The sequence below is a fragment of the Hippocampus zosterae genome, chromosome 10 (assembly GCF_025434085.1).
Source record: "Hippocampus zosterae strain Florida chromosome 10, ASM2543408v3, whole genome shotgun sequence".
In the NCBI taxonomy this organism is placed as follows: domain Eukaryota; kingdom Metazoa; phylum Chordata; class Actinopteri; order Syngnathiformes; family Syngnathidae; genus Hippocampus; species Hippocampus zosterae.
In genome coordinates this window covers 10582176-10597578 of record NC_067460.1, presented here as the reverse complement: position 1 = coordinate 10597578, position 15403 = coordinate 10582176, and the positions used below count along the sequence as shown (strand labels likewise).

Below are 15403 nucleotides of genomic sequence, written 5' to 3'. Positions count from 1 at the left end.
TTTCTCCCTTAGTGCACCCGTCCAAGAAGAACCGTCAGACGTGTGTGAGGAAGAGCCTGATCTGCGCCTTCGCCATGGCGTTCATCATCAGCGTCATGCTGATCGCAGCCAATCAGATGCTGAGGAACGGCATGGAGTAGCCAGCCCCACTGTGACATACACATACACACACACACACACTCACATATTCCGTTTTTTTGCTCGCGCTCCACCCCTTTACTCCGACAGCAGGGACTCTCAAGGGCTGCCGTTACCCACAATCCTCCTCTGTCCTCTTCTGATGATGCAATAACTCGGCGCCGGCGGCAGGAAGGAGCGCTTGAAATTTTGTTTGTGCAGACGAAACCCATGTTCGGGAAGGACCGCTTGATTCCGGAGCCGCAGAACGTGGGCGGAAGGTCCATGTGGACAAGCATCAAGATGCGTGTGGAGGGAAAGAATGCGTCCAACCTGGAAACCTCACACAAGTATGGCGAACACACCTTCTGGTTGCCGCACGGAATGCTGGGATTTCTTTTTTTTTTTATATATATATCATCTGTCAGTTTGGACTTAAGATCCTCCGAGTGGGGAATCAAACAAGGATTCCTTTAAGTCAAAGACACCAAACACCTAACGTCCTGGCTTCTTGTATTCTTCCATTGTTTTCCTCCTGATCTTGGCCTCCTCCTCCACTGTTGTCCCCTTACCTTCTTCTTTTTCATCCCACTCCCTCTTTCTCCTCTCATCCTTTTTCATCTTTGTCCCGCCTCCTCCTTCTTTCTCCTGCCTCTTCCTCTTCACCCCCCCCCTCCTCATTTCTACTCCTCTCACCTTTTTGCCCTCCTCCCTTGTCTTCCATTAATCCCCTCAACCTTTCTCCCCTCTTCTGCCGTTCCCTTCCTCCTCCTTCCTCCTCACCGGAGCATGAATATTCCTCCCGTTTGCCACCGTCTTCTTCTGACTTCCTGTTTCACACGGCGACCAAGTGTGTTGAGGAGACTAGATGGCGCCGTCCCATCTCGTCCATCTGTGCTGTTTGTGTGCGTGCCCGCGCATGCGCATGTGTTTGTGTTTCCACTTCCTTCTTCTGATTTGATGAATCAGTTCACCGTTATCAATTGACTGATTAATGACTGATTGATGAGTGATGCTGGAGGTCACTTTGCATAATAAGCTTTACACATGATCAAGCACATACAGCAGCAATACTGATATCACAATACAATATCCATAAATCCATTTTGTATAGCTTGCCCTCTTTGAAGTGATCAGTTGACCTTTGGAAAGAGAAGGGAGGCACACCCTGAACTTCTCACCAGGGCACATATAGACAAACAACAATTCACACAATTCATTGTTGTATACCAGAAAAACCTGGGGGCGGGGGGAACGATAAATCATAAATCTATAATAAAAAAGAATCGCCACACCTCCACTGCACTTATAATAAGGAAGAAGCCACGTGGTCTCGTAGGCCCCGCCCACACGTCATGTCACGCTGTATAAAAGTTCTTTGAGGTAACAAAATTCTGACTGCACAACTGCAGCAACACGCTTGCGTCGGGTGACGTCACTCTGTGGCGGATATGCGTGTTCTAAGCCATAAAAGAAACAAAACCGGATGACCAGCAAGTTTTGTGCAAGCGCGTCCTCTAGCGGGCATCACGCAAACAGCGTGTTGGCTTACACACTAATTAATGACATAACTATTACAAACAAAGCAGAGATTTTCATTGAACAATATGTTTATTACTGTCATTATGATGCAGTGCATTTGTGCAAGCACAATAATAAACATTTTGTTATATTTAAAAAAAAAGAAGAGAAAATCATAACCAGATTTGGTTTTTGTTTGTATTCAATTTTATTTAGATTGTGTACCCAACGACGTGTCCAGTGAGAAGGATCAAGGGGCAGGCAAACAAAATTTTGAAAATAGACAGATGGGCCAGGTCATTTGTAGATAAGATTAAATGTTAGTTAAAATGTAAAATATGTAAATAGTTTTATAAAGTCATGGAATAGTTAAGCTGCATTTGTTGTTTATAATTAATTTGGAGGAATTGCCAACCAATAATAATTCGTGTCAAATCATTTATGTTATTTTTCATCTGTATTTATAATTAACCAATTACGTATTTAAAGAATAATTAAATGTCAAATGCATGTGCAATGTATTTTAGTAATAAAATAATTCCTTTTTTTAATGAAAATGTAATTAATATGAATTAACCAATTATGTATTCAAACAAATAATTAAATAGTAAATGCATGAATTAAATTGTTTATTTTAATACTAAACTGCAGCAATTCTGCTTTCATTTTATTATTCACAATGAATGAATGAAAGAACACAGCGGGCCTTATACTATGCCCACCCCTGGTCCTGCAGCAGTTTTGTTTTCAAAGCATCTGGTTTATTTTGAAACACAGAATATTTTAAAAAAGTGTACAGAAAATCACAGGAAATCACACTTGAGTGTTTTGGCGTGTGCTTGTTCCATTCAGGGGAACTTCCTATCATGAAAAATACACCTTGCGGGAATGTTTGCATGCCTCCATTCCCTGGGCTTTTCATTTGGCAGGGGAAGGAAACACCGGGGTGTCTCTCGAGTAGCATGGACCCTCGCCACAATTAATTAACCAATCACACACACACACAGAGTTTGCATGTGCGACACTGAACAAACACATTTAAGTAGACTTTAAATTGTATTATTGAACAAGCCTCAGTGTGTAAATACTGAACATGTGTACAAGATGCAATAAATCTTTGTTTTTTCAATACAAACAATATGGTTCTACTTTTTTTTATGGGCCAGAAGGTGATATGCGACCGCCAAAGAGCCACAAGTTCATTCCCTCATGCTCACAGATAAGATCGGCCAATTTGGCCTGAAAATAAAATCCCTTAATTGTTTTGCGGAAAAAAAATAGTTTTAAAAAAAACTATGTTAAAGTGGGAGAAGGAGCTTCATTTAGATCAAAGTACTTCTTTGCCGCCATGTTGTGTCATCTACAGGCCATTATTGGTGGAAAGATTTCAATTACGCACAGATTTTCGCCTTTTGGCACAGGTCCCTGTCCCAAATCCACAGTCCGCTCTCGTCTGTATGCTTTTTAACAACAAGCTACACCGCTAAGTTACAAACAAAAAGATGGCTGAGGGTGTCAAGTACTTTGTTTACTGGAAGACTGAATCGTTCACGTTAATACACTGAACGCCTCAAAAGTAGTCGACATACAGACATGAGGAATGACAGACTTTTTCACCATGGTGTCACACATACTTCCGGGTGGCAAAAATCCCAGTGACACCATTTAGAAAACAATCCTGCTACGTTATTTGACCAAGGCAGACATTCAAAAAACAGAAAAAATAGGGAGAATGGTCATTTTAACCTTCCTTTTTTTTGAGGTAATGTTGCTTGGAATGGAGGCAGAATGCAAGTTGTGTGACGTTTCAATCGGTAAGATGATTTTTTTTAAAAACGGATGTGCCTTTACATGGCCAGTGGGACGCTGGCTTTTCTGTTCATGTTTGATTCGTGAATTTAGTCAAACATAATGCAAGCAAACATTTTATCATGATCTGTGAGAAAATCTCGATGATGATGGAGGTTTTGTTCCTCATACATCCCCTTTGAATTGGATTTTACGTCTTGCAATCATCTCTATGCAACTGGTTATGACATCCACTCTAGAAATCCTCCTCACCCACAGAAGAATACATATTTTATTCAACTATGTTATTCCACAGAGAGACTGAACAAAGGGTATTTTATTCAACATGTGTCTGAAAACAGTTTTATTTTGAAAATCAGATCCTTCCTCTGTTTTTGCCATACTGCTCCTCTTTGTCATGCGACACGGAACAAAGTAAGCCCCCAAGCTTGCAACGAGAGAAAAACAAAAACAAAAATCAAATCAAATGTGTTTGGAGAGCTTATTAAAAATGGGAACAGGCCAAACAATGAAACAATACTTGCAGTCATACTGGACGGGTTTATTGCTGTTTGAATGGCACGCACCAAACCCGCTCTGCATAATATGTCACGAGAGGCTTGCAAATGAGGCAGTGAGGCTATCAAGTCCAAGCACCCTGCATTAAAAAAAAAAAGAAGCCCCCAAGATGACCCTCAAGCTTGTTGAAGATTCAGTAAAATTTTAAGTTGTATTTTTAATCAATTGTTTTTATTTGATTATTATTATGACTTCTATTGCGGTTTGTCAAAATATGCCCCTACTTGAAACTCATCGGAATTCCCCAAAGAGTTTAAGGAATGCTGGTCACCAAAAACCTGCTTCCAAATCATAAGCCATGTAGTTTCAAGTTTTCCCCAGCTCACTGTCCTAGTAGAAGTTGCCTGGCGCGTTTGTCCAACTTAAATATCTGAGGCGATCATCAGTGGCCCGGAGCCTGGCCCCGACGTCCCCACGCATCTGCAGTCATCATCTGAATGTGTGAAGCCGCAGTGGCCCGCTAAACATACACTGCAACCTCCTTCATGGTGTTCTTTATGGTCCACCGCTGTCCGGAGCAGGACTGCAGCACCACCTGGTGGCCCAAGTACACTTTGGCGGGCACCACCTCCAGGCAGCGACCTGAAGCCGAGTTTATCATGGAATCACCCTACAGGAGGAACACCAAGAAGATCACTTTTATGGACCAAACATGACCTCAACCTTCACAAGTAGTAGTAATGATCATATAGGGAGTGGTAGTATTGGTAGAAGAGGAGGTAGTAGCAGGCCTGGATTGGATAAGCTGTATGTTCTGTCGATAAACACAGTTGGGGGCCGCTACTTCAACTCACCCATTTGTTCCTTCGAGCCCACGGATCCATTTAGAAATCATTAAACACAGCGCGTTCACAACACTTAATTCCGACTATCTCGTCGTTATACAAAATTGCTAGTGATTGAGGGCACGCCTTTTAAAGCACTGACTGCCTACCTTTGTTTCTAAGCGTGCCACAATAAATTAAAAGTAGCAAAAGTTGAATACCCAAATAAAAATAATCAAACTGTTACTATAGTACACCCTTTCTGTACAAAAATAACACGTTAAAGAGGCATAACACAGTCACAAGTGTTCCTTGTAACGGGAACGAAGCAAAGATGGCGATGCCTCCCACCACTATTACTGCTGCTGTTTTTAATTTACCGTCAGCCAGTTAAGCAGTGGAGAGTAGTACATGAAAGAGAAGACGCTAGGCTAACAGTTTTGTAGACCAAACAAGCTCTCTAACTTCATGAGAAAGAATAGAATCAGCGGTAGTAGACATAGTAAGCCAAGTAGTAGTTGTAGTGATGGCAGCATTACAGCTGGTGGTAGTCGTAGTAGAAGAAATAAAAGAAGCTTGGCTAATAGTTTTGTAGACAAACCAAGGTACCTTCATGAGAAGAAGCGCAATCAGCGGTCTTGCAGTAGTTGTAGAAGAAGAAGAAATAAAAGATAGGATGGAAAATATTATACACCAACCAAGCTAGCTACCTTCATCAGGTGATAAAAATGCCAGTAGAAGAAGAAATATATGCTAAGCTAACAGTATTTCAGACTACACAAGCCCTTGGCTCAACATTCATGAAAAGTAGTAGCCTCGTAGAAGAAGCTAGGCTATCAGTATAAGAGATTGACGAGGCTGTAAGCATTAACGGGAAGAAGCTGTCACCTGAGTGAAAATCCACTTGGTGCGGTGTTCGTCCTTGTCTTTGTCGCAGTCCAGGAGTTGCGGTAATTGGGTGGCAGGATCGTCCGCCACACAGCGAGTGTCCTCCCCGGTGCTACCCAGTGGGCCCAGGTACAGATGACCCTCTTTGGTGTAACGTCCTATCTGAGAGACATGAACATGATGCCAGTGGTGGAAGGTAACAACATTGTGACAGTACTTAACTATATTTTTGTCTGCGTTGGTAGTTTACTTCAGGATTCCTTTTTCAGACTTTTTACTTTTACCTATAAGTACCTGACCTGCGCTTTCTACTCCTCACTTAGACAAAATAGTGTTATTCTTTCAAATCCTTTTTTTACTTTTGTACTGAAGTACATTTCATGCTCTTTACTTTAAAGATAAGATAAGATATCCTTTTACTTTACTTTACTTTACTTTGTTACTTCAACAATTAATACAGTACTTCTACTTTTACCAGTATTTTTAATGAATACAAGTATTTGTACTTCTGCCTCAGAACAGAGTGTGAGAACTGTTGACACGCCGAGAGGATACTCGGTTGCAACCACGTAAAGTTGCCATCCTACCTACCTGTGGACCCCACCCATGGCAGGGGTGCAGGGTGGCCGTGTGGTTCTCCCTCATACCCTGGTCCAAACACAGGTGGCTTGCTTTAGAGTTGCGCATCTGAAACGATACACTAGTGACTAACAAGATGCTAAAAAAAAATTATATAATTGAACAAAACATTATGATTAGCATGTTAGCTAACATTGTTTCTACCTTAGGGAGTGCTAATGTTGATCAGCATTTGAGTTGAAGGTATCTTTAAAAAGCTGAACTTAGAGCAAAACTCTAGAGCTAAACTTCGACTAAACAAAAATACCTTGTGCCATCATGCTTTTTGCTTTTGGAGTCGCAGTGCCTTGACCTCAATTTAAAAATACAATGGGAAAAAAAGAGCAGTTTTTCACGGAACAATGAAATAGATATTTGCAAATTAACTTCCTGGATTTTTCTTTTACCTTGTTAATGGGACTTCTGCTCCTGAACCTATGCTCGGAGTGTCTACAAATCAGAACTGTAGGAAGTCACCTTCATCTTTACGCAGGACTGTAAGCTGCCATCGATGAGGCGTGAGCTGTGTTTGTTTTGAACATTGTTCACGGTGGCGAATACCCCGCTCACGTGCTTCTGCGGATCCAAAGATCGACAGGACTCGAAATGCATATTTTTGTACAGATATTTGCCGGGCTGTCTGAGAGTGTGACGTATATTTTGAGTGATGGAAAATCATAGAATATAGAAATAATTTGATTTCAATATTATGAGATCACAATAATCTTATGATTTGCAACTACAGTTAAATAAACGAACATACACAAATAAAATACTTTGTTCAGATATTGTCTGGTTTTGGTGTCGCAGGGCTTTTCGCGCATGACACCAGTCAAATCTTCCTGCTGACAAGTGCTCGCAAACGTCAGTTTTATCTGGGCCGCTGTAATCTTATGGTAGACCAGACCAATGTATTGTCTCCCTTTGGCAACCCGTCAACAGGATACAAGTGAAAATGCATTTTGTATATACTCACCTCACCATAGTAGAGCGTGTTGCCATATGTCCTCATCTCAGGGTAAACGTTGTCCAGGTACCACTGGAAATTCTTACACTGCAGACTCTTCCTGAGCGCCACCCTCTCAGAGATGTCACCAAAGTCGATGCCGTGATTCTGCAGCAGTTGCGACATCACATCAGGTGGGAGCTTCACGTGCATTTTGGAACAAGATGGTAGATGATATGGGCGTCACCTCCATGGGGATATTCCAGGCCAGGTAGACGTTGGACTTGAAGTGGTCCATCCAGACCTCAGCCACGCGCAGGGCATTGCGGCGCATGTAGAAAGCGATGTTGCTGTTGTAGGGCTTCTTCACGCGGGCGATGTGAGCCACGCGGGAGCACGGCAGCACCTCCATGCTGCCCCCGCACATCCACACCTGGGGGGGGGGGGATAGTCATGCCACACTTTAATGGCAAAAGACTTCTAATTCATTGTCTCTTGGTAACCATCAGTGTGGATAAAGCGCATTAAATAATAAACGTTTACGCACGAAGCGCTGTCCCATTTAGACTGAGACAACAAAAGCAGAAAGAGGCGATACACTAACCCTGATGCCCAGTTCGATGTTCTCCCCACCGTAGACGTCCATGCCAGGGTCCAGCAGCCCGAGTTCGCCAAAGAAGAGACGATTGGCCACGAAGGAGCAGCCAATCATGGCGGGACTCCTGTCACAACGAAGCACACAATCGTTTCGTAGAGCGCGGATTTTGCAAACCGTCTGTGTTCAAGTAGCAGTTCTTTGAACGTTTATTGTGACTGTAACATCAGTGCTGATTTCCATTCGTCTGTCTATGGAGTACCCCATTATATGTTAGTGATGAGCTTGTGGACATTTATTGGACTGTTGTGGTCTTGAATGGTCTATATTATTGGATAGTATTGTGGGGCGCTATGGCTCAGTTTTGGATTGGTCCTATCTCAACCAGAAAGTTGAGGGTTTGATTCTCAATCCTTGTGACCATGTTGAAGTGTCCTTGAGCAAGATACCGAACTCCCAGTTGCTTTCGATGCGGTGTCATAAATAGGTAGATAAAGAAATGGTGTTAAAGCGCTTTGCGTACCAAAAGTAGAACAGTGCTGTCCACGTGAAAGCCCCTTGACTCTATTGGTTGAATTGATACTGATGTGACCTGGTCTTGACGTCAGTCGTGCCCACCTGATCGGCGCCGTCACGTCGCCATCGTCCCACCACTGTTTTGGTGGGTTGATATACATGCACCACAGCTCCCAGCTGTAGCCGTGACCTGAATTCTCGTAACGCTCCACCTCGAAGGTGTCATGCTTGATGTTGTCGATGGACGGCAGTATAATCCTCCTGCGGTCCTCCTTGATTCGGGCCAATACCGGCTCAGCCCTGGTGAGTAAGTGTGAAGGTAAACATCATTGTGGGGGGATTCCGCACTAGTGACGAAGCAGGATATTCATTCTATTGAAGGGACAATACACCAGAGTCATTTGAATGCCTCACCAGAAGGGTGTGAACTCCACATGGGCATCAAAAAATCCCGTCACCTCGGCGCTGGCCGCCTTCCAGCCCTCGATCCTGGCCCGGATCAGACCCTCCCTCTTGTGGTTCCTGACGATCTTGACCAGACCGGGATAGCGTCTCTTCACGTAGTCCTCAAGAGGTCCTTTCAGCTGCTCTGCAACACAGCAACAAAACAACATCGTCAGCTTCTTCACATTAAAAACAACAAATGTAGATGAGAGTGGCAACCCCAATTGTCATCAGCTCTCATAACAAGCATTGGTCATTCTAATATGACGATAGCCATACACTAACATGAGGTATCACTACACTCACACGAGATATCGATACACTCGCATCAGATGTTGAAACACTGCAGGCATCATCTACCAACCCACTCGTATCAGGTTGATACACTAGCATCTGATATTGATTCCCTCAGAACAGGTCTCGACGCACGACTAGTATCAGATCTTGATACCCTTCCAGATATTGACACATTTTATCAAATGTTGCGATACAACATTAGTTTGGCAACGTAACGATCGTTTGAGATACGTATGAGATAGCCATACGCTGGGATCAGAGACACTATTGACACAGTAACATCAGGGCATTGATAAGATAAGATATCCTTTATTCGTCCCACACTGGGGAAATTTACAATACACTACATGATACACTATCATCAGCTCTCCCTACGTAATATCAGGAAGTAATAGACGAGCATCGGGTATCAATACCACAGGCAGGTTTCAATATTCTAGCATTATAAGACCATCCACTACATCAGATATCGATAGATCAGAATTGGGGGTCAATTCATTAATAACAGCTGCATCAAGTATTGACATACTAGATATCTCTACACAAGTATTAGATAGTGACAAGTAACATAGGGTATCGATACATGTATCAACATTCTAGCATCAATATGAATCCACTAACATCACATCTTGATATAAACTTAAAGTGAAATTCCATTGGGAGTCTAAACAACAGGCCAGCAGCGTCTTTTGATCTGTGACTCAACTCGTCAGAGGTTTCGTGCTCGGCCAAAACGCTTGCACGCACTCACTTCCTCCTCTTCATCATCATCATTCACCGCTTTTAGTATGCATGTCCTGATGAGGAAGTGTTGCTAATTAGTAAACAGTTGCTCACAGAAATAGCACAATAATGAATATGTTGTTGAAAAACTATAGCTGCACTTCCCCAGCACCCACGAAGATGCAGGTACATTTTTACTTCTTGTTACTTGGAGTGCTAATGTTAATACCTCAAAATTGATCTCCACCACAGCCCCATTACCAACTATTTCCAGCTCAACTTTTACGTCTTGGTACTCGTAGAACTAGAAACTCCTGAAGGTCAGGTAAGTGTTGTACCGTCGTCGCTGTGGTCATCCACCAGGATGATTTCTTTGAGCAGGTGCGCCGGCGTGTGATTGACAGCCGAGTGGACCGAGCGTAGGATGACGGACAGGGCCTCGTTGACGAAGATGAAGACCAGGGCCATCTGGGGGAGATCTCGTAGGTGGCTGACATTTCTGCAACTATTGGTACAAACAATATACATATAGGACATTTCAGAATGTTTGTAAACAAACAGTGGGGGTACTTCCTGCTGTCAGATCACAAGTGAGTACTGCTGTTATGAACTAAAACTATGACAAAAACGTGTTATGTTTATCCCCAAAACTTTACATGTGTATGTACCGTACACACAATGACACCATTTTGGAACATGGTGTTTCCAATTTTCAGGTTTGACTGAGAAAGAATGAGCCTGCCTTTGAATGGACACCTGTGCTAATTCGTCAAGATGGGTTCTTCACTCTGACGCCATGACCCAAAAGCAAAGTAAGAACATGATTGACTTTCAATGATATCTGGAAATGCGCAGGTATGAAGGTTGTGACTCAAATTCACATTGTTTCTTTGGTGAAGATGTGCTCTGAGGTTATGAGTTTTATGTCAGGGGAATACTGTATTTATTTTCATGTATCTTATTGACTTTATGTTCGACCTAATTTATTGGTATCTGACACCAGTGTATCGGTGCATGTGTATCATTTTTTAATGTACTGTAACAGTATGTGATAAATGTATTGATAACTGATTAGAATGTATTGCTATCTGATGTTAGTGTATCGATACCTGACTTAATTATAACCATACTTTCATACTTTGGCGATACCTGATGCTACTCCAACAATGTCACATGGTGATATATTGATAACTCATGTTAGTGTATTGGTACCTGTTGCTATTGCATTACTTTCTGATGTTGGTTGATCATTATTTAATGCATGTGTTGATACTTGTTGATCGTGAATCATCACCTGATGTTGGTTCATCGATGAGATGTTAGTTTATCAATATGTAATGGTACTGTACCGATACCCAGTGTGAATGAATCGATATCTTATGGTAGTGTATTGATATATGATGTATTTATATTCACACCTGTTGAAATTTTTGTGATAACTGATAGTAGTGTGTTGATACCAGGGGCTGGAGTATCTGATGGTGGTGTACTGATACCCAATGTGAATGAATCAATATGTAATTCCAGTGAATCGGTATTCGATGTAATTATAAACATACCCGTTGCTACTTTAGCGATATTTGCGAGTAATGTGTTGATCCCCAATGCTGGTGTATTAACATTTGATGGCAGTGAATTGATATCCAATGTTAGTTTATCGATTACTGATGTTATGGGATTGATATATGAATCGATTGCATTGATATCTGAGATATCATAGATCGATAAATAGTAGTGTATCGATACCTGATGGGAGTGTATCATTATACAATAGACATGTATAATTTCCTCATGTGATCATATCAATACTTTTTGATACTTCTTTGATATCTGATCCTATCTGATATGAGGGTCTTGATACTCGATGCTTGTATATCGATATCTAATTCAATTGCTTTGATATCTGTCAGTGTTATATCGATGAACCCTCGCCCCACAGGGGGAATTTGTGTGTGTGCGTGCACTGACCTGCCGGGTCTGTAGTCTGGTATGGTTCGGTCCAGAGAGATGGTGTTGCTCAGGTAGGCGTTGTAGCCATATTTGTCCCTCAAGTATTTGGCATCGCTCACCTCACCTGGAGAAAGACTGGCGGCCAGGCCACCGGCTCCCCAGCCCCCGAAACCCTCGATAAGGCCCAAAGATTTGGACAGACCTAAAAAAAACAGATTATGAGATTATTAACATAGCATCTTGCTCACAAAAAGTATGGGTGTAGAACCATTTCACCAGGAAAGGTCTGGGTATTGAAACACCAAAATTTGCTGTGGGTGCAACAAGAAGTGTTGGTGCTGAAAGTGTTGAAAGACCCATATCACCCGTGGGTGTGCGTGTTGTTGGTATCACTTCCTTTCAGGTGGAAAGATGAGTATGTTGAAACCTTTCAAGTCCGCATGCTAAAAAACCCACATCCGAGTCAGTGTGATTAAAAAAAGTGGGGGTTAACCCTTTCATTGGAATAGTCTAGGTAGGTGTTCCAGCAGGAAAAGTTTGGGTGTTGAAATACCCGCATTCCATTCAAAAAATGTGTGCGCCGAAAACTTTCATTGGAAGTCTTGGTGGTGAAAAATGCGGGTGTTGAAGTGTTTCGTTGGAAAAGTGTTGAAACCTTTCATTGCATGGGAAAGCCACATCCCTGAGGTTCCAACGAGTGTGGGTGTGAAAACATGTCATCGAAATAGTCTGGGTCTTGAACCCTTTCACCAGGAAATGTTTAGGTGCTAAACAACATTCAGCAAGCAACATTACCCACTTTTCACCATAAAAATCCGTAATTAATGAGGATTTTACCCATATACCAACACCTTCCACATTTTTGACGGATTCAAAATATCTAGTTTGGTCAGGACAGCTTGCCAATTCCCAGATCCTCACAATAAAATTCCTAAATTCAGAGATACAGTATACATATTTACTTCCTCCTTTCACATTTCTTGACGAGCCAAACATAGTCCTTAACTTTAAATTCTTGAACACATTCAGAACATGTCCAGAGGCTTTATCTGACTCCTAAATTCAAAACAATAATTTAAAAAATATATTTTACAAACCATAGTACCTCATTGTTTAATTGAACTGAAACCATAAACCAGTAAAATTCACCAAAATTAAAGCCAATTTTTATACCTCTGATTTAGCAGCCTTTCCACATTTTTTGACCAACGTCAAAATATTCAGCTCATTGGGGACATCGTGCCAAATTAATGTTTCTTTTTTAAATAATGAAATTCCCAAACCATAAATAATTCAGATCTTGTCTTCTTCCCTCCACAACATGACAACTTCAAGCTGTTCATCTCATGCAACACTTCCATCCATCCATCCATTTTCCACCGCTTATAATAATAGAGGACTCCACGCTTTTCCGACTGAGGACCATGGTTTCAGATTTGGAGGTCGGGTCGCGGGGGCAGCAGCTTTAGGAGGGAAGCTCAGACTTCCCTCTCCCCAGCCACTTCTTCGAGCTCTTCCTGGCGGATCCCGAGGCGTTCCCAGGCCAGCTGGGTGACATAGTCTCTCCAGCGTGCCCAGGGTCGTCCGCGGGGTCTCCTGCCAGCGGCACATGCCCGGAACACCTCACCAGGGAGGCAGGAGGCATCCGAATCAGATGCCCGAGCCACGTCATCTGGCTCCTCTCGATGTGGAGGAGAAGCGGCTCTACTCTGAGGCCCTCCCGGATGACCGAGCTTCTCACCTTATCTCTAAGGGAGAGCTCGGACACCCTGGGGAGAAAACTCATTTCGGCCGCTTGTATCCGCCCGGGATCTCGTTCTTTCGGTCACGACCCATAGCTCGTGACCATAGATGAGGGTTTGAACATAGATCGACCGGTAATTTGAGAGCTTCGCCCTTTGGCTCCGCTCCTTCTTCACCACGACAGACCGATACAACGTCCGCATCACAGCAGCCGCTGCACCGATCCGCCTGTCGATCTCCCGCACCCTCCTGCCCCCACTCGTGAACAAGACCCCAAGATACTTGAACTCCTCCACTTGGGGCAAGATCTCCTCCCTGACCCAGAGAGGGCACTCCACCCTTTTCCGACTGAGGACCATGGTTTCAGATTTGGAGGTGCTGATCTTCATCCCAACTGCATCACACTCGGCTGCGAAACGCTCCAGTGGGAGTTGGAGAGCCCTGCTTGAAGGAGCCAACAGTACCACATCATCTGCAAAAAGCAGATATGCAATACTGAGGCCACCAAAACGGACCCCTTCAACGCTTCAGCTGCGCCTAGAAATTCTGTCCATAAAGGTTATGAACAGAATTGGCGACAAAGGGCAGCCTTGGCGGAGTCCAACCCTCACTGGAAACGATTCTGACTCATTGCCGGCAATGCGACCAAACTCTGACATCGGCAGTATAGGGACCGAACAGCCCCTATTAGGGGGCTCGGTACACCATACTCCTGAAACCCCCCCCCCCCCCCCCCCCCAGAACTCCCCGAGGGACACGGCGAAACGCCTTCTCCAAGTCCACAAAACACATGTAGACTGGTTGGGCAAGTTCCCACATACCCTCGAGGACCCTGCTAAGGGTGTAAAGCTGGTCCACTGTTCCACGGCCGGGACGAAAACACACTGCTCCTCCTCAATCTGAGGCTCGACTTCCTGACGGACCCTCCTCTCCAGCACCCCTGAATAGACCTTATCAGGGAGGCTGAGGAGTGTGATCCCAAGCAACACATATGAAGTTATTAATAACAGACACATTTTCAAATGCTCACAGCAACAACAACAACAAAAATCACAAATTAAAACATTTTAAAGCATTTTTGTCAACTCTTTTCTCAATTCTGAAAGTTAACTTGATTTTTTACAATTCTCCATGCACTTCATGCATGTGTATATATATACTGTATATATACATATATATTTTTTAATTAATGGCAAAAAGTGCTGATTAAATGGCCAAAAAGTTGCAATTTGTTACCGTTCAACTGTCGGTACACGACGTCCTCCAGCGAGCTGAGCCTGTCCAGTAGCACTTGGTGGCTGACGGTGGCGGTTCCGTTGGTCCGGCCTGGGCTCCTGCGCTCGGCGTCCGCAGCGTCCCGACCCTCCGGAGCGGCCACGCGGACCGTTGGCTTGCGCGCGCTGCTACAGCGGCTCCACAACGTCATGATGCCGGCCACCGCGAGCACGTTAAACACCAGCAGAAGCCTCCATCTTCTCAGTAGAGCCATGGACAGCCAGGGCGGGCTCGGGTTCCGGCCACTAGCAGAACACCAGGAGAACTCGGTACGGCGAGCGTAGGGATGCAGCAAGGAAACAAGATGATAAATAGTGATTTTAGTGAAGATGCTCCATCGGGGCTCATGAATGAATCTCCGTGGTCGGGCTCCACGGTTCGGCGTCTTTGACCGGGGAGGCGTCGACGAGGCATGCCGCGGATGAGCGCTCTCAGAAGGACAGCAGATGCTCTCTCCGCCGTACCGGTTCCACCGACATTATGTTCGTGTACATCCTTGTGGTCATGTTCGAATTCGCTTCTGTCGACACCGGTGATGATGGTAAAATTGAAATTGCGCGTGCACGCGAGCAGCTTCCATGCGCGCCGAGCAAACCGCAACGCTCGTGCACGCGCATTCACAGATAATGCACGTGATGA

The 15403-nt window shown here is 43.8% G+C and overlaps 2 protein-coding genes across 2 annotated transcripts in view; one reads left to right on the top strand and one right to left on the bottom strand.

The window, feature by feature from the left end:
- caln1 (calneuron 1) overlaps nucleotides 1-1332 on the top strand; it is a 19406-nt gene extending 18074 nt beyond the window's left edge. Inside the window, exon 6 of the mRNA XM_052077559.1 lies at nucleotides 13-1332. Within this exon, the coding sequence (XP_051933519.1) occupies nucleotides 13-140 (128 nt within the window). The 3' untranslated portion in view covers nucleotides 141-1332. The remainder of the gene's footprint in view (nucleotides 1-12) is intronic.
- On the bottom strand, nucleotides 532-15403 carry LOC127608439 (polypeptide N-acetylgalactosaminyltransferase 17-like). The gene is made up of 11 exons (XM_052077504.1): nucleotides 14726-15403; nucleotides 11765-11948; nucleotides 10135-10301; nucleotides 8747-8921; nucleotides 8435-8632; nucleotides 7826-7943; nucleotides 7469-7654; nucleotides 7252-7389; nucleotides 6249-6344; nucleotides 5658-5819; nucleotides 532-4615 (listed from the first exon to the last, which is right to left on the bottom strand). The coding sequence occupies exons 1-11, from the start codon at nucleotides 14976-14978 to the stop codon at nucleotides 4466-4468; spliced, it is 1827 nt and encodes a 608-aa protein (XP_051933464.1). The 5' UTR covers nucleotides 14979-15403; the 3' UTR covers nucleotides 532-4465.